At 37.5% G+C, this 26,129-nt stretch overlaps 1 protein-coding gene across 3 annotated transcripts in view; it reads right to left on the reverse strand.

The window, feature by feature from the left end:
• The window catches only part of CSMD3 (CUB and Sushi multiple domains 3), a 1,073,312-nt gene that overhangs the window by 39,383 nt on the left and 1,007,800 nt on the right, over positions 1–26,129 (reverse strand). For all 3 annotated transcript variants that reach the window (XM_036263876.1, XM_036263875.1, XM_036263874.1), the window contains 4 exons: positions 25,280–25,462; positions 19,454–19,630; positions 10,943–11,122; positions 5,449–5,622 (listed from right to left, as the gene is read on the reverse strand). In XM_036263876.1, coding sequence (XP_036119769.1) covers positions 5,449–5,622; positions 10,943–11,122; positions 19,454–19,630; positions 25,280–25,462 — 714 coding nt within the window. The remainder of the gene's footprint in view (positions 1–5,448; positions 5,623–10,942; positions 11,123–19,453; positions 19,631–25,279; positions 25,463–26,129) is intronic.

Below are 26,129 nucleotides of genomic sequence, written 5' to 3' on the forward strand. Positions count from 1 at the left end.
CAGGAGGACAGGGTCACAGCGCTCTCCGGGGCATGCTGGCCTGTGCAGGAGGACAGGGCCACAGCGCTCTCCGGGGCATGCTGGCCTGTGCAGGAGGACAGGGCGACAGCGCTCTCCGGGGCATGCTGGCCTGTGCAGGAGGACAGGGTCACAGCGCTCTCCGGGGCATGCTGGCCTGTGCAGGAGGACAGGGCTCGGGAGGCTGGAGCAGAGCGATCATGCAGGTTGTAAAGGGGTTAAATCAGCTGGTTTCCAATCTAGTAGAAACCGAGGCAAAGGTTCTGATATACTATGCGCCCAGTTTATTTTATTGCAGTAAAAAACACATAACATAATAATTAAGCATTTTAACTATTTTTTAAGTGTCCTCAACTTTTTAATTTGTAGATTCAGCACCTAAAAACGTATTCCCCTACAAGGCAAACAGACAGCAACAACCGAACGTTATAAATTCTGCCTGACGATGACTATAGTTTGAGTGACCATAAAATGCATGTCCAAACCAACACCCTTTTGAGAGTGAAAGGAGGCTTCTAACAGGATCGGAACCACCAGGACACCAGGAATACACTCGCGATGCTGAGGATGGACTGGAATGTATGAATACCCTAATTAAAGACCACCCCAGTCTTGACCTCAATGTTGAAAAAAAGACCTTCCCTGAAATTCAAGACACTACGAGAACCTTAAATTTTCAAACCTCTTTTTAGAAACTTTTTTTCTTTTTAAACTGTTAAAATGAAAAGTGATCATAAAAATATATATATAAAACAAAACCAAGTAAGTAAAGGGGAATATTGAGAGTAAAGTAACACAGGTAAAATAAACGTTATTTTTTGTGTGTGTTTTGTTTTAATTTTCACCATTTCTAATATATTGTTAATCTTAGTGCTACTTGGCATGTAAACACTTCTAGCAATATAACATTAAACCCTAGGCTCCTAGGCCAGGGTCCTAGCCTTACTACTTATATCTCCAGCACATTTTGAATATAATGGTTATTTCCTCAGTGATCATTATCAATGAGCACTTGTAGCTTTAGCAATTGTTTCTATTGCTAACTTATTTTATAACTAATTTCTGGAGAGTTTCTATTCTGTATTTCTGTGAGTCACTCATCTTGAAATCTCAACTCAACCAAAAAGAAAGGCTGGAAATACAGCCACTTAAACTCCCCAAATCCTTCCCCATTCCCAGCATTCCGTCTGTTTCTATTTGCAGATTTTCATGCAATAAACCAAACAACCTAATGGTGCCAGGTTTAGAGGCTTAAGACAGGGTTTATTATTGTCAGATCACAGTGACAAAAATTTTAACTCAAAAAGACATGCTTTGAACAGATTTAAAGAGAAAAGACTTTCCTCTTGATACAATCCCTAAAATAAATGAATTTGGCTATTCAATGGACAAGAGAATTGTCTGTTCAGTCTACCTTCTGTGAACCAGAATTTATACTCTGTGTGACCTTAGGCCACAGAACAATGTAGTTGGTGCCCTAAATAATGACAGTGTCCTTACAATTTGATCTCTGAGCCCATGTCATTTTCTATTAAAGTATCATGACTACACATCCTTACCCAGACTTCTTGTTATGTGCAGTAAAAATATTATATGTAAGATAATTGGGACAAAGTTAGCCCTATTATATTTGGATAGCTATTATAATTTAAATGTTAATGTCGATAATTTTATTATTATTTGCATTTCAATAGGTCAAAATATAAAACATTATTTCAAGAAACTTAAAAAAAAAATTGTAAGATGGGTATTTTATTGAGCAGAATACTGTCTATTTTCTCACCCTTGCAGGAACTAATGCTTAGGTGATGCAACGCCAAGCACAGGGGGCACCCACGGAACACACTCAGGAGACCGTTGCTAGTGGGATGTTACAATCCTCCCCTCTGTCCATAATGTAGCAGCTGGTATTTACTGAGTGCTTCCTATGAGCCAGTCATGGGTACATAGGAAGGACTGAGCAAATATATGTCTTTTTAATGAAAAGAAACATAAGACAAACAAACGAAAAAAATATTCCTGTCATCCTTTGGCCTTCCTGGAACTTCCCAGAGCCCATCAGACCGGGTTTCTAGCCCAACACTGAGCTCTCGGATTGCAGGAGCCAAAATCAGGATGCGCCGCATCCCACACCGCACAGATGCATCAGGCAGAGGTCTCCTGCAGCTGTGAGGGAAACCATGTTGTGATGAAAGAGTGAAGCCCAGAGAGGTTATCATAATTCCTGTGCTTCAGAACTGATCAGTGGAGGTGTTGGGGTTCCCCCACACTGTCTGACTCGAGCCATTCATCAGGGAGTGGTCCCCAAGGTAGAGAGCTCCCAGTCCAAGGTGGATGCCCAAATTGGTCTGCTGAGACGTCAGAAGAAAATATTACAACCTCCATTTCTCACCTAAGAAACCTCCTATTGAGATCTTTTTCGTTCACGTCAAACTTTACCATCTACCCATTTGGTGATGACTCTTTGTCCCCATCTCTGCTGAAGCAGTCACACAGCCTCTCATGTTATTTAGAACACACTAGTCTTTTCTAAGACGATCTTTAGCGTGGATCCCAATTTTAAGGGCCAATTTGTGTGACATCAACCTTAAAACATTGGAACAAAGTTATTCTAATAAATCACATTACCCGGAAGGAGTTGCTTTGGATGTTGCATAAATTGCAACTATAAACTAAATTATTTTTCTCTCTCATGCTCAATATAACTGGTTAGTAATATCTCTCTGGAGCAAATCTAAATATAAATGGTCTGATGGGCCAGCAAAATTGTGCTGTGTAGACACAGTATCTTCAATCACTTAATAGAACTCTCTTCAAATGAACTGTGACACAGTATACCTAATAATTGGTCTTTAGTTATCATAATTCTATAATTTTTTATATTAAATATATTTATCTTGTATTAAACTATGTAATTCACTCAAAAAAAATAAAACAATGGATGGCATGAAGTTGATAAAAATTATAAAATGAATATGCATGACCCACATGCAACTTAAGAAATTGAAAAGTGCCCGTACTGTTGAAACTTCTTGCGAGGCCTACCCAGAGAGCGTCTCCTTTCTCGGGCCCAGGATAGCAGTCCTCGTAGCATCCTGAATTCTAGGTTTCTCATTTGTTTATCATATTACCACACCCACATACATGCTTAAGCACTGACTTGTTTAGCTTTACAAGCAAAAAAAAAAAAAAAAAATGCTGATATTTATAATCTTGTATGTGTCTGTTTGTGTACATGTACAACATGTACAAACGTTTTGGTAGAGCATATACCTGGAAATACGATTTCTGGGCCACTGACTCTGCACATCTTTAACTTTACTATATATTCGCAGTGAAGTTTGCAGAAGGTTGTGTCAATGGAAACACCCACCATGAGTATAAGAGTTCGCATTGCTCCACTCACTCACCAACACCTGGTATCATCCAACTTTGTGCGTCAGTCCTGTGGTTAGTGAACAGCTGTTCATGCCTTTTGCCCAGCTTTGTTTTGTTTTTTGTTTTTTTTTAAGGGAATCTTTATATATTCTATACATTATTATTTTTTATGCATATTATACTATCCAAGTTTCCCATTGGTCTTTTCATAATGAGAAATTAAAAAAATTTAATGTACCTGATTTTTTAAACCTTTTATTTATGGGTAGAGCTTTTGCATCTTGTGTAAGAAATCCTTTCTTACGCCAAGGTCATCTAGATGGTCTCTCAATTTTTAAAACTTTTAGATTTAAGTCCTGAATGAATCTGGCATTAATATGTTATTTGCTGTGAGACAGAGATCGTGTGTGTGTGTGTGTGTGTGTGTGTGTGTGTAAACTAACTGCCTTGTTTCATTCATTGCAATGCTCATTGTTTCTCCCACTGCTTTGCTCTATAATGCATCAAGTATTGACCAACGAATCTGTGGTCTTGACCCCATAACATTGCTTTACTTTGTATTCCTGCACCGATACCACGCTGTCTTAACTGCTAGAGCATCCTACGTTTTGATATGTGCCCAGGACTGCACTACATACCAGAGACACAGCAGTGAACAAAAACAAAATCTCGGCCTTCAAGGAGCATAACCTGAGTGGAGGGTATCGTTCACATAAACAAGATTAGTTGGACGTATAGTATGTTATAGGAGAAAAAAGAAGGGATGTCAGAATACTAGTACAGAGAAAAGAAAGGTCTAAAGGGGCAGTGTTGCATGTCAACATATAAAATTTAATTATGGTGATGTGAGAAGACAATACTAAGAAGCAGGACCTCTGAGTCAAAAGCCAAATGGTTAAAAGGAAATTTCCAGGCAAAGTAAATAGTGAATACAAAATCCTGATGCCAAAGTAAGGCTGAGTGATGAAGGAAAATTAAGGAAGCCTCTGGTATTTGTCTTGCACACAACCTCACTTATATGTGGAATCTAATGAACAAAATAAACTGACCCACAAAATAGGTCCAGAGGCATGGATGCATGGGACAGACTGACAGATGTCAGTGGGGAGGGCGGTGGACAGGATGGGAAGAGATTAACTAAAGATCACATATGCATATATGCACAACCCATGGACTCAGACCTGGGTGGGGGAGGCCTGGGTGGGGCAGGGATTGGGCGGAGTAGGAGGAAAAGAGAGAAAATGAAGGACATCTGAATACTGACAGACAATTAAAAAAAAATAAGTAAGGAAGATTGTGAGCCTGGAGTAGTGTGGAGGAGGAGGAGAATAGTAGGATATGACGAGATCAAGGGCTGGGGACCAGTAGAGAGCTCCTCTTTCTACCCCGCGCTGGGAAGGAGAAGACGAGGAGCTGGATGGCTCGGGTCCTGACTGAGCTCTGCCCACATCATGTGCCACAATAACTTATGTAAAACAGAAATCTGACTTTTGTTTTGTTTCGTAATGTCCCAAATTAATCCTGAAGTGATATTTGCAGGGATATGTAGTGTAGAGCAACCTCTGTAAAAAAAATAATAATCTCTAATCTTCACACTTACTTTAGTAATTTTAGATGTATAATCACAATTGTTATCATGGCAAATACAACCATAAGAGCTCGATTTGAATAAACATGTAGAAGTGACACAAATTTATTTCAGAAAGAGATTTGGAGTTAAACAGCATTCAGTTGAGATATGCTAGATTTAAGAATAATTTTCTGGCAGATTAATCTCTGAGAATTGCTATTTTGAGGAATAATTTTTAAAATTAAGAAAAGTTTGCAAAGCAATTTCAGAGTTCAAGCAGAAGGAACATAATGGTTGGATTACAAGAAATGTAGCTACCTTGGAAAAGACTGATTATTTTTCATTAAACTTTACACATTGGAAAAAGCTTAACAATCGCATATTTATTCTGGCAAAATTTGAAAATGTTGTAATCTCAATAGAGTAGCTCTAAGAGGGTGAAGATAGGACAATGTAAGTTGAAGTATGGACATCGTACTTACGTAAGCACTGTGGTACTTCCCCACTCCAGGTACCATTCCCCACACAGGTCAGAACAGCAGGGAAGGAGAGTTCATAGCCCGGAGAACAGGTGTAGCTGATACTAAAGCCCCAGTCGAAATTTGTTCCTTCCAACCTTCCATTAGAGATCTGAGGGGGAGTTGGGCAGGTAACAGCTGCAATTACATTAAAAGCAATTAGACACAGCTGTTGAAATAGCCCAGGTGCAAAAAATAGATGTCAGTAGGAGAAGCATATGTGCTCATTTAACCTTTTGGAGGACAATATGGTGTGACATGTTTTATTCTCCTGGTAGTATGCCTGAAACATCCCCAGAATCAATTCCTTGAGAATACGACTATTCCTTGGCAATATAATGGTGACTAGTTGTCAGAGATTCTCTCACAAAATAACAGGCTGCCTGAAATCTGAGGGAAGGAAATAGAGGGTGATGTTCTATCTGGTATTGTAACTGATAAATTTTTGGTTTTATATTATTTTTCAATGACCTTTAGGCAGACTGAAGAGCTGGGATGTTTGGCTGTATATAGTATGTCGGCATTGTAGCAAGCAATTCGGTAGTGATTCTGTGATACTTTTGAGAATATAAATCATACATCTCATTAAAAATATCCATATTTTTTCTAGTAAACATGTACATTCATATGGTAAAGACTACTGTAGAATTTTTAGATATATTATCAGATTTATTTTTTTTGTTTGTTTAATCCTTACCCGAGGACATTCTTCCATCCTTTGTTCAGATAGAGTGGGAGGGAGAGAGAGGAAGGAGAGAGAGACAGAAACATCGACGTGAAAGGGACACATCCAGTGGCTGCCACCCGCACAACCAACCAGAGCCGGGGACAAACTGCAACCGAGGTACATGCCCTTAGCGGGAACCGAACCTGGGTCTCTCTGTACCGCAGGCCGACGCTCCAACCACTGAGCCAAACCGGCCAGGGCAATATATTATCAGATTTTTCAAAAATTTTTTCCTTTATTGATTTTAAAGAGAGAGGAAGTGAGAAGGAGAGAGAGAGATAGAAACATCGATGAGAGAGAACATCCATTGGCTGCCTCCTGCATGCCCCCCACTGGGGATTGTGCCCAGAACCTGGGCATGTGTACTGACCAGGAATTGAACTGGTGACCTCTTGGTGCATGGGTCGATTCTCAACCACTGAGCCACAGTGGCTGGACTATTATTAGATTTTTAAACATTAATTTTTTTTGGGGGGGGGGGGGAGGTTGGCTGTTGTCATTTTAATTTTTTTAAATTTTATTTTATTTTTAAATCTTTATTGTTGAATGTAGAATGTTACAGATGTTCCTCATTTTCCCCCATTGACCCCCTCCACCCAACTCCCGCCCCCCTCCCGCCTTTTCCATACTATTGTCTGTGTCCATTGGTTATGCATATAAGTTCTTTGGTTTATTTCTTCCCACCCCCCAACCCCTTTCCCTTTGAGGTTTGTCAGTCTAGCAATGAATTTGTACTTCTTAATCCCTTCACCTTTTTCACCCATTCCTCCAACCCCCCTCCCAACTGGCAACCAACAAAATGTTCTCTGTATCTATGAGAATGTTTCTGTTCTGTCTGTTCATTTTGTTTGTAGATTCCATTGTCGATAGATATGTATTCATTGCATTTTGTTTGTTCATATATTTTATCTTTTTCTTCAAAAAGACCCTTCATCATTTCATATAATAACGGTTTGGTGGTGATGAACTCCTTTAACTTTTCCTTGTCTGGGAAACTCTTTATATGGCCATTGATTCTAAATGACAGCTTTGCAGGATAGAGTAATCTTGGTTGTAGGTTCTTGCTTTTCATCACTCTGAATATTTCTTGCCACTCCCTTCTGGCCTGCAAAGTTTCTTTTGAGAAATCAGATGACAGCCTTATGGGAACTGCCTTGTAGGTAACTAGCTGCCTTTCTCTCGCTGCTTTTAAGATTCTCTCTTTGTCTTGAACCTTTTGCATTTTGATGATGATGTGTCTTGGTGTGGGCCTCTTGGGGTTCATCTTGTTTGGGACTCTCTGTGCTTCCTGGACTTGTATGTCTGTTTCCTTCACCAAGTTAGAAAAGTTTTCTGCCATTATTGTTTCAAACAGGTTTTCGATTTCTTGTTCTCTCTCTTCTCCTTCCGGCACCCCCAAGATGCGAATGTTGGCAAGCTTGAAGTTGTCCCAGAGGCTCCTTACACTATCCTCATTTTTTTTGGATTCTTTTTTCTTTTTGCTGTTCTGATTGGGCATTATTTGCTTCCTTATATTCCAAATCGATGGTTTGCTTCTTGGATTTACGTACTCTACTATTGAATCTGTGTAAATTATTCTTTATTTCAGTTAATGCCGCCTTCATTTCTGACTGTGCATTCATCATTTCTGACTGGTCCTTTTTTATGCTCTTGAGGCCCTAACTAAGTTCACTGAGGTTCTCACTAAGTTCATTGAGCATCCTTATAAGCAGTATTTTGAACTCAGCATCTGTTAGGTTGCTTATTTCCATTTTGCTTAGTTCTTTTCTTGGGGTTTTGTTCTGTTCTTTCATTTGGGACCTATTTCTTTGTCTCCTCATTTTGGCTGCCTCCCTGTGTTTGTTTCTGTGTATTACTTAACGAGAGGTATGGGGCTTGCTGAGACCAGATGCTGCTTGTTTGAAAGACTTTAGAAAAAACCTGAAGCAGGATCCAAGACAGGCCAATCCCATGGTTAAGCAAGTGGCAACAGCTTGGGTGGGCCTGAAAGTTGGGTGGGGCGGGGCCTCAGGGAGTCACCAGGGTGGGACAACCAGTTTGAGCCAGGTTGCTGGAGTCCCAGATATGGCTTCTGTCTGCCGCCCCAGGGAAGGGCTCAGCAAAGGAACAAAGGCCTCTGACAGCATGTTTGTCCGGGGGAAAGCCCCCTCTCCAGCCCTCGCTCCAGTGCCAAACAGCTCAGTTCTTCCCTGTGTGTCTCTGGCGCCCCTGGAGCTGCCTCCCCTCCGAGCTCAGAGGGAGAGAGTCCGATAAGTCCGTGCGCGGGCCCTTTAAGGAGCTGCCTGGGGCTCCAGCCCCTCAGCCTCCCTGAGCCTCAGTTCCCGCTGGTTTTCCAGCCAGAAGTGATGGGGATTCTCTTCCTGTCACTGGGACCCTGAGCGGGGCGCCTGGTGTGGGACGGGGACCCCTCAGTCCTCAGGGAGGACCTTCCCAGCCGAGGTGTCCTCCTGATTTTATCCCCACACGTGGGTGTGGGCCCAGCCCGTCCCCTCCGCCCTCCTACCAGTCTCGGTGTGGCTGCTGCTGTAATTCCGTAGCTGTAGGACTTCCATTCAGCTGGATTTCAGGCAGTTTTGAATGATGGTTGTTCTGTAGTTTAGTTGTAACTTTGATGTGGTTGTGGGAGGACGCGATACCGCGTTTACCTACCCGCCATCTTGACCGGAAGTCTCTAAACATTCATTTTTAAAATTGTTTTAAGATGTCCTCAAGCAGAGGATACGGTGACAGAAATGAGGGGGAAAGAAGGGAACCATTTATAAAATCTAAAAATGAGGAATGATTATATTTTTATGACTAGCAACATAGCTGAGTAATTTTTGGAGTTGTATAACATTGCCATTATCAGGATCAATTAATTGTGTATGAAATAATTTTTAAAATACAAAATGTCTGCATAATTCATGTACTATGTTCAGTGATCTGCTTCAGAAATTGTGATAGCAATAGGAAAAACACACATCAAAATTATTGTTTTTTGTTGGTTTTTTGGTACAATGTCAGAGAGATATTAAACTGTTGATTTATAGACATTTAACAAGACACTTGAATGAGAAATCTCAATAATTAAAAAATCAATAGTATTATTATGCAGTGTAAATTACCTGACATTGTAGCTACTATTCCACAAGTAATTAAAAAAACTGGCAGAAAAATATATTTCCAATGGAAAAATAAATAGCATATGGTAGCAAATCTATGCCTATATTGACTAAAAGATCAATTCTAGATTGCATTCTTGAAATAAATACTTTCTCCTTTTTTTAAGGAAAATTAGTTTTATAATTCAGGTTGACTGTTCGCAAACTACTGAAAGTTTTTCTTCCTATCTATGAACTACATGACCAAAGTAGATCATGAAATTCATGAAATTAAAGTTCTAACTGATTTTAAACTAGCGTACCACAGGAATTTTAAAACGTGCAATACCTGATGTTCAGTCAGGGGCATTGATCTCTTTTCCCTTAGATTGTCAAATAAAAAAATGACAACAGCCAGCACAATAATACCCATCCAGTGTGAATGTCCTGTCTTGAACCATACTTATATAGGTTATATAATAGAGTTGCATTTTATTAGTCATATGACATAATAAGGTTGCATCTGATTTGTCAATTCTTGGTACCAGAAATCCTTAAATACAAGTATAGGCACTTGATTTTTTGTCACTTTTGTTGTTGTTTTTGTTAATCCTCACTCCAGGATACTTTTTCCATTGATTTTTAGAGAGAGAGAGAGAGAGAGAGAGAGAGAGAGAAATAGATGTGAAAGAGACAAATCCATCCGTTGCCTCCTGAATGTGCCCAGACCAGGGCCAGGGATTGAACCTGCAACCCAGGTACGTGCCCTTGATGGGAAATTAAACCTGTGACCCTCTGATAGAATCTAACTATTGAGCCACACTGGCCAGGGCAGCACATGCTTTTTTATTTTTATTTTTATTTTATTTTTTTATCCTCACCCGAGGATATTTTTCCATTTTTTGTACAGATAGAGTGGGAGGGAGAGAGAGAGAGAAACATCGACGTGAAGGGACACATCAAGTGGCTGCCACCCGCATGACAAACCAGGGCCGGGGACAAACTGCAACCGAAGTACGTGCCCTTAGCAGGAACCGAACCCGGGTCTCTCCGGACCGCAGGCCGATGCTCTAACCACTGAGCCAAACTGGCCAGGGCTTTTTTTTTTTTTTTTTTTTCTTAGCACATGCTTTTTTAAAAAGTCACTTTGGAGCACAAAGAGTAGGTAATTACTATTATTATTCTTTTTGTAAATCAATCAAAATTATACTTGTTTTCTTATCAGATTGCCCAAAATTATAATATACTTTTTGGTGTGCCATAGAATTGCAGTAATCAGTTTATGTATGCCATAAGATGAAAAAGATTGAAAATCACTGTTCTAAATCATGAAGGTTATATTCTCTACTAAATATTGATCAGTTAATATAAATGATGGTGCTTATATATCAGAGCACATGATATTTTTGTTGTTTTGGTTGCATTAAAGTTCATTGTCACTACTCACAATAAAATAAAACATTTTTGTTGAAATATTTTGAAATTCTATTATTATCATCTCTATTGTTTAAAAATAAAGACTGAAGGAGTCATTTTTTTTTCAATTTCACAAAAAAGTATAACAATATATAAAACACTGTTTAAATTTACTTTTAATGTATGAAAGATATGTGCTGGTGATAATGTATAAATAAATAAGAAATGATTATACCTCTACAGGTTGGCATTGCTCCACTCCATGTGCCATTGGTTGTACAAGTTCTGATCCTGGAGCCATTCGATTCCATTGCATAGCCTGGCTGGCACATGTATGAGACATTCTGTCCAACCACATACTCGTCTCCATATCTCAGGCCATTGGCTGGTGTGCCTGGATCTCCGCAACTGATGACTATCAGTATTGGATTAGAAAAGCAGATGGTTAATGTGACATATGTAATCAAGACGAATAGTAAGCATATGGCATACTTAATATATAAGGAGGGGAAATTAGTTATCATGTTCATTTTTAATGACCAAACATAAGCACATTTAAACCACGTACTAGCAATTCTTGATTATGATCAGGTATGATAATTACAGATTCTATATATGTGGTTCAGAAATTGTCATTTAGACTTTGAAAAGGCTAGGTTAATATGCTATTATACTGTAGGAAACTCTAATGTGGTAACCTTTTTTAACACTCATTAAGTGATCATAAGGAAGCCCTCCTAAAGAATCAAGATTTCTAGTATAATATATAAAATCTATATTCTTATGTATGGCTATCAAAGTCTCTTAATTTATTAGGCTTGCTGGACTGAGAGAGTGTTTTCTGCACAGTGTTACTCAACTCAATACTATAATAGTTTTCAATTAACACAACGCTAGGTGTAAAAAGAATAATTTTTATTGAATAAATAAAAGAATGAATAAACTCTAGAGTATAAAGTTGTCATGTACAGGGTGAGATATGTAATGTATGAGGCTCTCTAAAAAATAAAAATACTACAGCTAGGGATAGAGAGATCCATTTCCCATTTCCACCAACTCATTGCCATCCCAAGTGAAAAAGCAACCCAGAAAAAAGGGCAACCTCTAGTCAAGAATCTGCGTGCTTCCTGAATCGGATGTGAATGAAGGCTTCTGTCCAGTGCTTTCTAAGTATGCCTTGGCACGGCCAGCCAGAGGTGGCAAGGCAGAGATGGGTGCTGCCCACTCTGCACCAGGACTCCACGAGTACACTGAACTCTGACTTGCCCCATGCTTGCCCAGGGCCCCAAACAGGGTGGAGAACCAAGCTGCAAAGTGAGCCTCTCTCTGGTGATGACAGGATGGGACAGCTGAGTGGAGAGCCTCAGAGGCCGCAAAGCAGTGTGGGAATGGAGAGGACAGGCAGGGCAGGGGTATCAGGTGGTAGGGGACAAACCCACCCTAGGAAGACAGGGAGGCAGGGAGGCTGACTCTGCATGAACAGAGTCTCCACACCTTCACCAGATGCTCCACTGTCCTAGCGGACTTCAGTTACAAAGATAATAGTATTGAGAATTTTGAGAAAGCAACCACAGAGCATTACACCCTAACCACAGGACCCATGAGCATGAGGTTCTAGCAACTGTACTCATCCACAAAGCTGGTTCTGATTACATACATTATTACTTATGATGCCACGCAAAGACTTTCAAGAAGACTTAAAACAGCATAGAACAGTGGCTCAGTGTTTGAGCATCGACCCATGAACCAAGAGGTCAATGGTTTGATTCTCGGTCTGGACACATGCCCAGGTTGTGGGCCCGATCCCCAATGGGGAGCATGCAGGAGGCGGCCAATCAGTGCTCTCTCTCATCAAAGTTTTTATCTCTCTCTCCCTCTCACTTCCTCTCTCTCTAAAATCAATAAAGAAAAAAAATTTAAAAAAAAATCCCAGCATGACATTTAAGAATCAGGCATAACGGAGATTATATATAAGCCACCAAAGCACGTGCTGTTTTGAGCAAATGATTGAAACATGACTTGGGCAATGAATTGGCTAAAAGCTTTCTTGCTGCTAAGAGAAAAATGAGAAAAAAACAAGTTATACTTTTTTTCTTCTGGAGATAAAAGATGTGGCATACTTTCCTTTTAGTATCGTTTTGAATATTTTTTGTTCATAAAAGAGTATATGATTACACCAGGTGAATCTGGGTTATATTCTCTCATTTTTATCTTTATGTAATTCTTCTCAGAAATTTGGAAGTCTAGGGTAAAAGACTAAAAATAGATTAAGTCATGAAAGACCTTAATAGCACTTCAATTACATTGTATTTATTAACTTACCATTAAAAAGGATGAATCTCAAAGTATTTTTCCATATTATTATTCTAATCTGTTGAGTCTAAGAAGTTTTAGGACCGTGAATAATGGCAATCAAAGAATGACATTCACTGCACTCCACCTCTAACCCTTGGAGCCCTGGGACAATGTGCTGAAATCACACTCTTGGTGTTCCTATCAAACTCCTAGGAAGAATTTTGCATGTAGAATGTTTTTTGTTCTTTTTCTTTTTTTTTTTCTTAATCCTCACCTGAGGACATTTTTGCATTTATCTTCTGATAGAGTAGGAAGGAGAGAGGGAGGAAGAGAGAGAAAGAGAAACATCCATGTGAGAGAGACACAATGACTGGTTGGCCACCCACACAACCCTAGTCAGGGACAAACTGCAACCCAGGTATGTGCCCTTCGTGGGAACCTAACCCTGGACTCTGGTCTGGGGGCCGACGCTCAGACCCCTGAGCCAAACTGGCCAGGACTGTTTTTTGTTCTTTGAATTACTGATGAGGAAAACATTTTTTTAAATTATATAACTGAATAGGATAGAAAATCAAATCCTGCTTATTGACCAAAAACATGTCATTTTTTTCTTCAGTTTCAAAATGCATGATAGTGAGTATAGCCTTCAATTTATTTTGTTTCATTTTTACCTTATGTTATTTTATATTTTTAAGCTAGATTCCAATTAAGAAGAGGAAAATTAAAGAGAACACCCACAAATTGCTGTTTTGTGGGCTGCGCTTTACAGACTGAATTAGGATCCTGGCAAGAAAGACAGCTAACCGCGTGGAAGGGCACACGGGCTGAAATGCAGCCCCCCAAGCGAGGACAGAGCCTTTTGCAGAGGCCCCGAGAAGGGTGCTGCACAGCGTGGCCGCATCCTGAATGGAACCAGGACAACAGCTTCAGAAGGATTTGTTCGGTGACTTTAGAATGAAGCCAAGCCCGGTCAAAGAGGCAGTTTCCAATAGCAACAATCTTTGTAAACAGCACCTGCTCCGCAAGTCAGTTCATTCACCACCAGCTTGTTTTCAACAACAAAAAGAGGCTTTTGGTCTTTTCGAGTAAAACCTTTGAATAGTGGCTCTTTAGAGCTTTGCCCTAAAATTCGGAGACACCAGAGCATGACAAAAGAGTGTTGTGGTTTATTGCAAAAAAATCTTTTCTAAAGTCACTCAAAATCCCTAAGGACACAGCACTTATGTACACAGATAAGCGTGTGTGCCTGAGTGCATGTGCGCGCGCACGCGCACACACACACACACACACACACACACACCAATAAACTCCATGAAGGCAGGTATTTGTCTCTTTTCTACACTGCTGTATTCTCGCAGCCTTGTCTAGTACATCATAAGAGATAAAGTAAATACTCTTTAAAGAATAAATCAGTGAGTGAGCATATAAGGAATGTTTAAATGGCTCAAATTCACAAAAACATATATTACTTAAAGGTTTGAACTTATTTTTATGGGAGGTATTCTCATTAGCTTCTATCATGTAACTGATGCCCATTTGGCATCATTTATGATAAATTGAAACAGATGACCTCTATGCTAAAAACAAAACATAATTTAGTAATTTTAATCTATGCCAGTTCACAACTTTAACCTCTTAAATGAGCATTATAAATATGCATTTTAAGTAAAACAGGGTCACACTACCCACACTTTTATAACAGAATTCATTTTTTACTCAATATCTAATGGATATTTGGCATGTAAATACACATAGATCCATGTAACCTTTAAATGACATAATGTTCTCTTACATGGATATACATGCAATATAATTCATGAAACCAAACCCCTCTGGACTGATATTTGAGTTATCTCTTTATTTTTCTATTAGACACAATATAGCAATATCCATGCTTTCTCTAGCATCATTATGCCTTTACTTTGGCAGGTTTCAAGCCCAGAATAAAATTCTACTATAGCAGAATGAAGTTCCAGAAAGGTGATCCAATCTCTCAATTCAAAAGTTGGTTCTCTTTTTCAGATCTCAGTCAGCTACATTTTCTTTACCTTCACTTTGGCACTATTGACATTTGGGACCAATTAATCCTTGATCATGCGAGGCTGCTTTATGCACTAAAGGTGTTTAGATTGACCTCCGCCTGCTGGATACTGACAGTGCACCCCACTCACCTGCACCGTCACAGTGGCAAACACCCCCAGGCTTTACCAAATGTCCCCCGGGAAGCAAAATCGCCCCTGTTGTGGAACCACTGCATGTAGTGAGAGCATCCTGTCCTTGAGGAGGTTTACATGACTCTTTAGCTTCACCCAATTTCATGCTGGGATAGTGCCCAGCTTTCCCTGTGTGAGAACATCCCCATCTCCCCGACCTATCTTCTACATAAACGAAACAACCAAATGAAGAAAACCTTCCAGAATGCTCAGGTTGGAAACAAAGATCCATTGAGGACCATTTCTATCCTGGTCATTTGTAACAAAAGCCTTGGATTCGTTTATCACTGGATCTAAAAAAGTATGCTGTCCCTGACCCAAATGACAAGACCTGACAGATCAGGGCATTGATCATTTTGGAAGAAGTTCTGGTAGATTTTTAAAAAATCCAAGAAATAAATGAACATATTTCTCTGTAGACCTGAGAGACAGCCCTTACTTCACTAGACAGGCTCTGTCGTGGTGCAGATTGTATCTTTTCCCAAACACTAAGAGCGCTGTGTGCTCCGGTAGCAAACGGTAAGGATCCTGTACTATTTGTACCCTAAGGGGTTTTTGTGCTGACAAAACAAAAACCCAGAAAACAAATAAACAAACAAACAAAACAATAACAACAAAACTCTATTTTTGAATGAGGGATTTACTTCTGCTTAGTTTTTAAATCTTTTTCTTCAGTATGAACATCACAGGAAAGAAGAAGCAAAGTTTATAATTAGAGCACTGTTAGGAGCTTCTTGTTTTACGGCAAACATCTTTCCTTTCCAGCTCGGTTTAGTTCCGTGAATGTTTCTCAACATTAATAATTCCTCTTCAAAGTGTGCAGGATGTTCGAATGCATGACCTTGATCTCGCGATACATGCTTGTACCCACCCATGGGAATCTTTGGGGGCAGCTTCACGCTCAGCACTGGCAGTGGGTTTGCTAAGGACCTGTCTGGAGCTGCAGACACATAGTTGTAAAGAGGGAAGAGTCCCTGTTTGTGAGCCACACCTTTAGAGAAGGATCAAATAAACGGGCAATTTCTCAACTCATTTATAATCTGAAGCTGGTTGAATGTTAGCAAGTAGAATTTATGTGAGGAAAACTTTGCCTTTCTACCAACATCTCTACTATGGCTAGATATGAAGGGTGAGCATAGGGAAATTACTATTATTATAAAATAAGGTGTCTTTCAAAAATGTTGCAAAAATTATTAAAAATCACAGAGCTTATATGCATGTATGCATAACCATGGACATAGACAACAATGCTGGGACGGGTGTGGGGGTGGGATTGGGAGGAGGGGGTCAATGGGGAAAAAGGAGAAACATTTGTAACAAAAATAAATTTAAAAAATTATTAAAATGGGCAAGGCAAATCACAGATGACACATCTAACACGTGATCGGACTGGGTTTTTGTTTTTGATTTTTAATTGATTTTTTTAGATAGAGAGGAAAGGAGAGAAATAGAAACATCAATGAAATGGAAACATTGATCAGCCGTCTCCTGCACACCCCATTACTGGGGATCGAGCCCGCAACCTGGGCATGTGCCCTGACCAGGAATCGAACCAGCAACCTCTCGGTACATGGGACAACATTTTATACACTGAGCCACACCAGCCGGGTGGACTGGGGTTTTTAAAGAACAATATAGCTGAATGAATTCTCAAAGCTATTTTACTGGCTTATAAAATATTAGAGACCAGAGACTTTACTCACTGAACTCCATATTCTCAGTTACTATGATAGTGGCCAAAGTAGTAAGTTTTGTGTAAATGACTTATTAACTGAATCTGTAAGTAGTCCAATTACATTATAGGCTCAAGGTCTCTATTTTATTTTAAATGTATTTCTAGATTAAAAAATATATTGCTATAATTTAGAAAACAAAATCATATTCTAAAAATTGGATCACTCCTCTGATTTTCACGATGGAGGAAGAACTAGTTGCCTAAGGACAGCTAACCCAGAAAAAATACTTCAAGTGACCAAAGTTTTATTTTTAAAAAGTGGAAAAATACAAATAGAATTTGATTGTTAATATTTTACTTTCACCACACCATTGTAAATTGTAATTCATTTAGCTATATTTCAAGAGCTTTATTAATTTCTTCAAGGATCTCTATTAATTTTTTCATATTCAAATCACCCTATATTGACACATCTATCATATCATCAACCTTGTTGGCTGTCTTTCCACTGATATTGCCCTAATTCTAGCAGATCCCCTTGTTATTGACTGAGTATGTGATTCAACAGTACTTGGTTCATTTCCTTTGACTCATTACATTATGAAAATCTTGCAAGATTTTCATACTTATCATTGACTTATATTTGAATTGTATGTTTGGACATTCATCTTGGGACAAACAACAAAATCACTGAAGATACATAGAGTATATTGTAATTTTAAGCAGTAAGGATTGTTAAGCAAAAACAAATTTTACAAGTGGTCAGTTTAATAAAAAATGATATAGCATTGCAGAACTCAAGTTGGTAAAGGTAGAGAAATTGAAAAATTTAGAGGAATAGACTATAAATTAACAAAACATTTCCATATACCTAACAAACAATGTCCTATATTTATATCATGTCAGATATACAAAACCATTGTAATAATGATAGGAAATAAAGCAAGAAAACCAAAAGGAGTAAAAATACAAAGAAGTGAACTTGGGTTTAAAACCTTCGATCCTACATATACTACCTGTGTTACCACAGGAAAGCAAGTTCTGTTTTCTCTGTAAGATACCATTTCTTCGAGTGTGAAATAGAAAAGACAATAGCATGTACTTCACAGATTTGTTATTAGAAATAAGTGAAAGAACATATGTAAAGCTCTTAGCAAAAATCCCCCCAAAATGGTACACACTATACAACAGATATACATATTCAAATATATTTCTATTGATTTTTTAGAGAGTGAGGAAGGGACAGAGAAATAGAAACATCAATGTGAGAGAGAAACACACAGTACAAGGCCTGGATTCTCAGATGAGCTTCTGGGAGACACGAGGTCGCCAAGGGCTGATTCAGCACGGGCACTGCCAAGAGCAACTATTGGCCTTCCTAGCACCACATGTTAACAAAGCCCAACACCTTCGTAGGCCCTGGAAGCAACATGTTCCTCATTTACAAATTTTACTTAAGCCCATCTATATTGTTATTCACACACTGGCCTACTTTTTTTTTTTTTTTAAGCAATTTTCTTTTTTTAATCCTCACCCGAAGCTATATTTATTGATTTGAGAGAGAGAGGAAGGGAGAGAGAGAGAAACACTGATGTGAGAGAAACATCATCGACCAGTTGCCTCTTGTAAGGTGCCTAGACTGGGAATGAACCTGCAACCTAGGTATGTGCCCTGATTGAAAATCAAACCCACAACCTTTCGGTGTATGGGATGATGCTCCAACCAGCTGAGCCACGCTGGTCACGGTCAAACTGCCCTACTTTTATCAAGGACACTACAGCAAAAGTATATGTGGCCTGTCCAGATAGCAATACACAAAGCACCCCCTTTATTCCCTCCTAAGTCTCTTTCAGTGTAGAGACTTAACAACTTCTCATGCCTCCTAGAGTCTCCGAATACTAAATAACACATCCTAAATAGCTCTTCTTTTCAAAATTCCATGATTTACATGATGCCACTGAAGTTCATTCAAATCAATAACAAGCAACCATGATTTTCCAATGGATAGGTATTATTAGTTAAGTAAATCATATTTTATTCTATACATAAGCATTAATAAATATGTAGGAATTTTAAATAAATTGTAAAAAAATTTCTCAAGTGAATAATTTTGTTATAATACAGACTCTCTAAAATACCATATATATTTTTAACATATCAAGAGAGCACAGCAGCTACCAGGACTTCCGGTGATAGCACAAGAACTAATAGTCAGCATGCTTTTAAAAAGCCAAGTCAGTTATTGATGTGTGTTAGATGGGCAAAATAAAATTGCATTATTTGTATTAATCTTGATCACAGCTGATAATTCATCTCTATTCTTAAAATACTGTTCACTTTCCTTCAACAGCACTGATTTTCTGTGATCCCTCGTTCTCTGCCAACTGACTCTTAAGGTCACTTGTATAAACTCTAAAAACACTACCATCTTTTAATCTGAAAGACAATGTAAATATCCCAAACCCTCCATGACTTGATTAATTACAAAGTACACATATACATGAATATACGCAAATATTTTTGCATGACTGGTGAGGTTTAAACATATTGAGGAGAAACGTACTTGTACAGTTAGGCAGAGTCCCAGACCAGGTCCCATTGGCTGTGCACTGTCTCACTGAAGGTCCCGACAGGACGTACCCCTCCAAGCAGGAGTAGATGATGGAACTGGAGAACGTCGTGCCATCAATCCGAAAGACTTTGCCATTGGCTGTTGCTCCTGGGTTACCACATTGGACAGCTGTAAAAACAGAGTTTTGAGTATTTATAAAAATAGTATAATTAGAAATCCTCTCTAACAAAAAGTCAATGACTGAATTTTGGTTTTAAATTATCCAAAGGAGCTATAAAATCTCTAAAACAAGCAATGAATTATATGTTACAATGGTTGAAATTCAAGATGAATTTATTTTGATTTTATTACTTTAATTACTGGAATACAAATGGTACTACAGCTATTTTTTTAAAAAGGTTTTGTTAGTAGCCATGGTAAAAACTTTACGAAGTCAAGTAATTACTCGGGAGTATTATTGCCTTTGGGTACTACAAAGTCTTTCAAGGAACAATTAGAAGTCTCTGACTAAAACCCAACTAATGTAAAATGGAAAGACAGGTAACAATGAGATGAAACAGAGATTTATTATCATTATACTTCAAAAAGCACTGATATAAAATAAACAATTTAAATATTTTAAGTATCCATGTATATTTTTACTTATATAAGTATATAACTGATCTGCCTTAAAACTTTATAATCTCGCCCTGGCTGATTTGGCTCAGCGGTTAGAGCATTGGCCTGTGGTCCAGAGAGACCCAGGTTCGGTTCCTGCTAAGGGCACGTGCCTCAGTAGCAGTCTGTCCCTGGCCCTGGTTGGGTTGTGCGGGTGGCAGCCACTCAATGTGTCCTTTTCACATCGATGTTTCTCTCTCTCTCCCCCTCCCACTCTATCTGAACAAAAAATGGAAAAATGTCCTTGGGTGAGGATAAAAAAAAAAACAAAAAATTTTATAATCTCCATTTCTGGACCAAGGCGTACAAAAAATAAACTGGAGTAAAAACAAATTCTAGAAATGGTTTTCATTAAGTTTTTAACATATCATAAACAGGAGTCACAAACACAATGCCCTATATAATTTACTACCCTGTATTATGTTTAATTATTTGCCATCAACACCATAGTGAATTTTTAAAATATTTTAAAAGCAAGCCTATGTCAACTGCATAACTAAATTTGTTTGTAACATAAGAATTTAAAGCTATCTTTATGAATATAAGGGCAATCATAGTTTCAGAAAACACCATCTATATCGCATACCGCATCGTAAATATTTAATTTTGCCTGTCCTTCACAGTGGTGCTGCGTGTTTCTGTGTGTAGAGAGAGGAGACTGAGAAACCTTAAACAATTACAACATCAAACTCTAGGTAATATTTTCAAGAGAACCTATGATAAAAATGTTTACATCTGTTGTCCACAGTAATTATCCTCTTCTATATTCATTAGTAGCTGCCTAAAATAACAATCTATCATATTTATTGATGTCATGATCCATAGTCTTGACACAACCCAAGAAGGCTTTGAAAAGTATCATCCTGAGAAAGACAAGTATCACATGATCTCACTTATCTGTGGAAAATAATGAACATAACAGTCTGAGGAATGGGGTAGTCCCAGAGATGTGTAAGTGGGGTACAGACTGACGATCCTCAGAAGAGGGGGTGGGAGGGAGGGAAGAGATAAACCACAGAACTTATATGCATGTATGCATGAACAATGGACATGGACAACAAAGCTGGGGACAGGGAGGAGAGGGAGGGGGAGGGGGAAAGCAATGGGGGAAAAGAGAAACATCTGTAACAAAAATAAATAAATAAATTTTTTTTAAAAAGAAAAGTATCATCCTTTTTTTTTTTTTTTTAGCAATGTCAGATGATTTGCATTTTGAAATAACCCAGACTCTGTCAAATTTTTTTGCACAATAAAAATTAAGAACTTCTCCAATAGGGTGGTTTACAGACATGGACAAATTACACTGTCACTACTGTCCTCTTGTCTCGAATTCCTCCACACTTAGTACACACGTTTTTCTTACCCAGAGAATTATTTGAATTAAACACTAGTAAAACGAACTTTACATGAAAAGGGGTAAGTGCACCACCTATCGCGAGTGAGGGCTGGAAGCTCTGTGGACACAGTGAAGAGAAGCAGCACGTACTTGGACTCTGCAATGTGGACATTTGGGGGAACGTGGGTTTGTTGATACCCTTTATCTTTAGTGTTGGCTGACAATGCCATCTCTCCTAGAAAGAGTCATTTCTAGGCTGTCAACTGACCTAACCTAATATAGATGATATTTAACATTCATTGATAACTACAACAGCCACAACATTTCCAGTATTTTTTAAAATTTATTTTTACTGTCAAAAGTATTACATGTGTCCCCACTTTTCCAGTATTTTTAAACCTCACAATAAATGCATGTGTTGATGTTAATACCAGCTCGATTTCTTGGTTGGAACTGAAGCACAGAGAGATCAAGTTACATGTCCAAGGTCCCACAGCTCGGTAATGGCACATTTCCACCTAATACGAGTACCTTAGGGAGATACTGATAACATATGTGAGCACTGGATCGAATTCAGGCTGGGAAATGGCTTAAACCTAATATATCTTTGTCAATTGATTATTTTCTGTGTCGGTGGACTATAGAAAGAGTATTTTATATATGCCTTATAGCCCTGGCCGGTTTGGCTCAGCGGTTAGAGCGTCGGCCTGCGGTCCCGAGAGACCCGGGTTCAGTTCCTGCTAAGGGCATGTACCTCGGTTGCAGTTTGTCCCCGGCCCTGGTCGGTTGTGCGGGTGGCAGCCACTCGATGTGTTCCTTTCACGTCGATCTTTCTCTCTTTCTCTCTCTCTCTGTTCCTCTCTCTCCCTCCCACTCTACCTGAACAAAAAGTGGAAAAATGTCCTCGGGTGAGGATAAAAAAAAAAAATATATATATATATATATATATATATATATATATATATATGCCTTATATATTTCTGGAGATAATACTTTTAAATTACGATGCCATATTTTTTATTTTTATCAAGGTGATTCATCTAAAAAGACAAATAAATGGAAGTTTAATGAAGAAATTAAAGATCCCTTATAAATACACCAAGAAATAAGTTAATAAAATATTTATACATGTTTAAATAAATATAAATATATATTCATTTTTATATGTATTTCAGGTACTGGGCAAAACAGTGCCTGAAATAGTGAAATATGCAATATTTCAATAGTGAAATATGATTGTTTTTAAAATTAGAACTATGCCATGCATTCTGCTTTATAATATTCTTTTTACTTAACATACAATTAGGCATCTTTCTTTTATAAAGTTCAGTAACTGGATAGTTTTCCATTATATGTATATTCACAATTTACCTACCTAATCTTCTACTGACCAATACAACTTTTAGTTTAGTTTTATTTCTTTTTCATTTTAGGTTATAATGTACTCTAGCTTATTTAGACGACTGTGTACATTGATTGTACCATTAGATGAATTTTTTAGAGTGGAATTTCTGGATAGTTTTAATTTTTGAAAAATATTTTTAATTTTTTAAAGATATACCGTTACCAAAGATATTATCACCATCCACACTTAGATCAATAATGTAAAAGTTGGCTTGTTTTCTCACATCTTCTTTGATGTCATGAGCACTAATTGTTAAAAACCTTGTCAGCTTGTAAAAAAAAAAAAAAAGCTTTATTCTTTAAATTTGCATGTTTTATGTATTAACAAGACTTTTAACAGAGTCATTTGATAGTTTCACTTTCACCTGTGTTTTATCCATCACATTATAGAATAGATTGTCTAGAAAAGATTTTATATTTTATGGTAAATTACTAAAGTAATACTACATTATAGGACATTTGGAAAAAAGAGAATAAAAATTTCACCACTTTGTTCTATCATTTTTTGTGTACTGCCTTTTATCCTTTCTCTGAAATCAATATCATTTTTCATGATTTTAATAGAGTGCATAATTTTGAATCTTACTTTTTAACTAAGTTATATTTGATGTTTATTTTCTCTTATTGCTCCATGACTTTTATTTTAATGACTATACACTATCACAGCATATAAACTTACTATTGCTTATGTAACATTATTTCTAGTGTTGTTAAATTACTTCCTGTTGTTGCTTATTTTAACCAACTAGAAATAAAAGTTGTACTTTTACCATTATGTGTTTTCTTCAATATTTTAATTTCCTTTAGGAAAGAAGTCCTCAAAAGTTCAGTTAATAAATCAAAACCATGTATATTCTTTGAATATAGATATATTTTTAAAAATTACTCTAAGAATATTATAACAATAATAATTTAAAGCCCTAGTTTTGTTGCACGCACATAAGAATTTCATATTAAAACAGGCAAAGTGATGCTTAATTATAATTTTCTGATCAGTAGTTATGCCGAATATTTTTCAATAGGTGGCAATTTTTTGCTCTTCTCTATTTTCCATTTATTTTCATTGTCCATTCATCTACTGGAATCTACTTCTCTAAATGATTTGCATGAGTTACATTTATGAGAAAAATATTAATTCTTCTCTATTTTCTACAACTCTTTGTTCTTTTTTATCTGTAAAGTGAATACTAGAGAAACAGAGTCAGAACCCGGTTGCATTTCATCTAAGAACTATTCTGCATTTATTCTGAACCAAGGGCCAGCTTCAACATCACCCACGTAATGCATTACCTCATTACAGAGACTCTGCCTTTGCAAAGGAAGCTTGAGAGACAAAGCGAAGGGCTAAGTCTTACTGTCTGTCACTCAACAACTTTGTCCAGTGCTCCCTTCCCCAGATGTGCATCCGAGAGGTAGTGCTTTCGGAATTATGATTGCCAAATTTGGTCCATTTAAAAAGATAACTATCTTTCCTAGAATATGGATCCTCATTTTAAACATAACATAAGGTTTCTGAAATACAATCAATCAAAAACTGTCAAATCCTGTTGGGAATTACATATTTTTTTTCTCATTTTATTATTATTATTATTTTTATTTTGTTATTAATTAATGGATTTATTTTTGATACAGATGTTTCTCCCCCCCACACACACTGATTCCCCCCTCCACCTCCCTCCCTGCCTTGTCCCCAGCTTTGTTGTCCATGTCCATTGTTCATGCACACATGCATATAAGTTCTGTGGTTATATCTTATTTATAAAACCAATACAGTTGATATAATATTAAGTTTCAAGAATACCTTTGCAAATTAAGTTCTTGCACTCAAAGTCATCTTGAAAAGAACAATTTAAATTATAAGAATAATTTTGCAGCAACATTTCATTTTCTAGCCATTCTTGTAAAGATTTAAATATGTTAACTCTGAGTCAGTCAGAACAATTAACAATTTTACCCAAACACCCTAAATTTTAAATATTCTAGTTACAAGCAATGTACTCTATAAATAAAAACCTCATTTATAGTTAGGCATCTTTCTATATATTTCCATTTCTACAAACCTAAAAACTGAAACAGACCTTGAGGTAATGTTGATGTAAAAACAACCTATTTTTCCCCTGACAATGCACTGTGATAAAGGGAGAAAAATAAACCTTTTTAACACATAACTTTTTCAATCCAGATATTTGCTAAGATGTGAACAATGTTTGTGTATAAATGACCCGTGAGAGATATTTTTTATATTTATTACCTATCATATACATAGGATACTGTCAGTAAACCTGAAATACTACTGCTTTTATTCCATGGTTGGGGACAAAAATCATTGCAAAGAGTAATTTCACTGGTACTAACAATTGAACTTGAATATACATTATAATCTAGCAATTTTAATATATTTAATTTCTGCTTGAGATTACCTTTGCATTCTGGCTGCCTTCCAGTCCAACTGCCATTGGCTAGACACGTTCTTTCTTCTGAGCCATAAAGGATATAACCAATATCACAAGCAAAATGTACAGAACTTTGGGTTCTGAAATTGCTTTCCTGTCTAGAACCATGACCGGGGGTACCTGGATCCCCACATGTGCCGGTAGCATCACCTGTAATTCAGTACAGTACAAGTTAATTTATTTCAATAAGCATTTACTATATTCATGATTTTGTCCAACATTCCTATAGGCATAGTTTTTTTTGCACGTTGCTTTTAGTGTGATAAGTTTACTGGGTAAAATCATTTCCCATCCGAGTTCAGTCATAAGAAAAAGCCTAAATAAAAAATAAATCAGTGGCAGGGTATAGTGTTATTTTCCTTATTAGTGATATTTGGAGCAATTAAATAGGTTAATGTCACTTTGTTAGTATTTCCAGAACTTAATTAATAACTGAATTATTAGAAAATTTATTATTACTGACAGTACTGTGGGCTTGTATGACAATGGGTTTACAAAACTAAAATTAAAAAGAAAAGAACTGGATTTGGTAATTTGTATGTTTCCGTCTCTGAATTTTCTATTTATTGACAATCTTTTGCTGTTTTGTTGTTACATTAGAACTGTAATGTGCTGGAAAATGTAAATGTTACAATATAGTATTTCCCATACACTAAAACATCATCCCCTGATTTTCTCTACCAATGACCACTGACCAAGATAAGTGAACTGTGTACGTCTCATACATGAAATTTAAATTGCAAATAATCAAAGATTAGAAACTCAAACTTGTTATTAATGAGGATTTTGTTCATGACTAGCAGTTCACATTTTGATT

This window comes from Molossus molossus, unplaced genomic scaffold (assembly GCF_014108415.1).
Source record: "Molossus molossus isolate mMolMol1 unplaced genomic scaffold, mMolMol1.p scaffold_m16_p_16, whole genome shotgun sequence".
Lineage (NCBI taxonomy): Eukaryota > Metazoa > Chordata > Mammalia > Chiroptera > Molossidae > Molossus > Molossus molossus.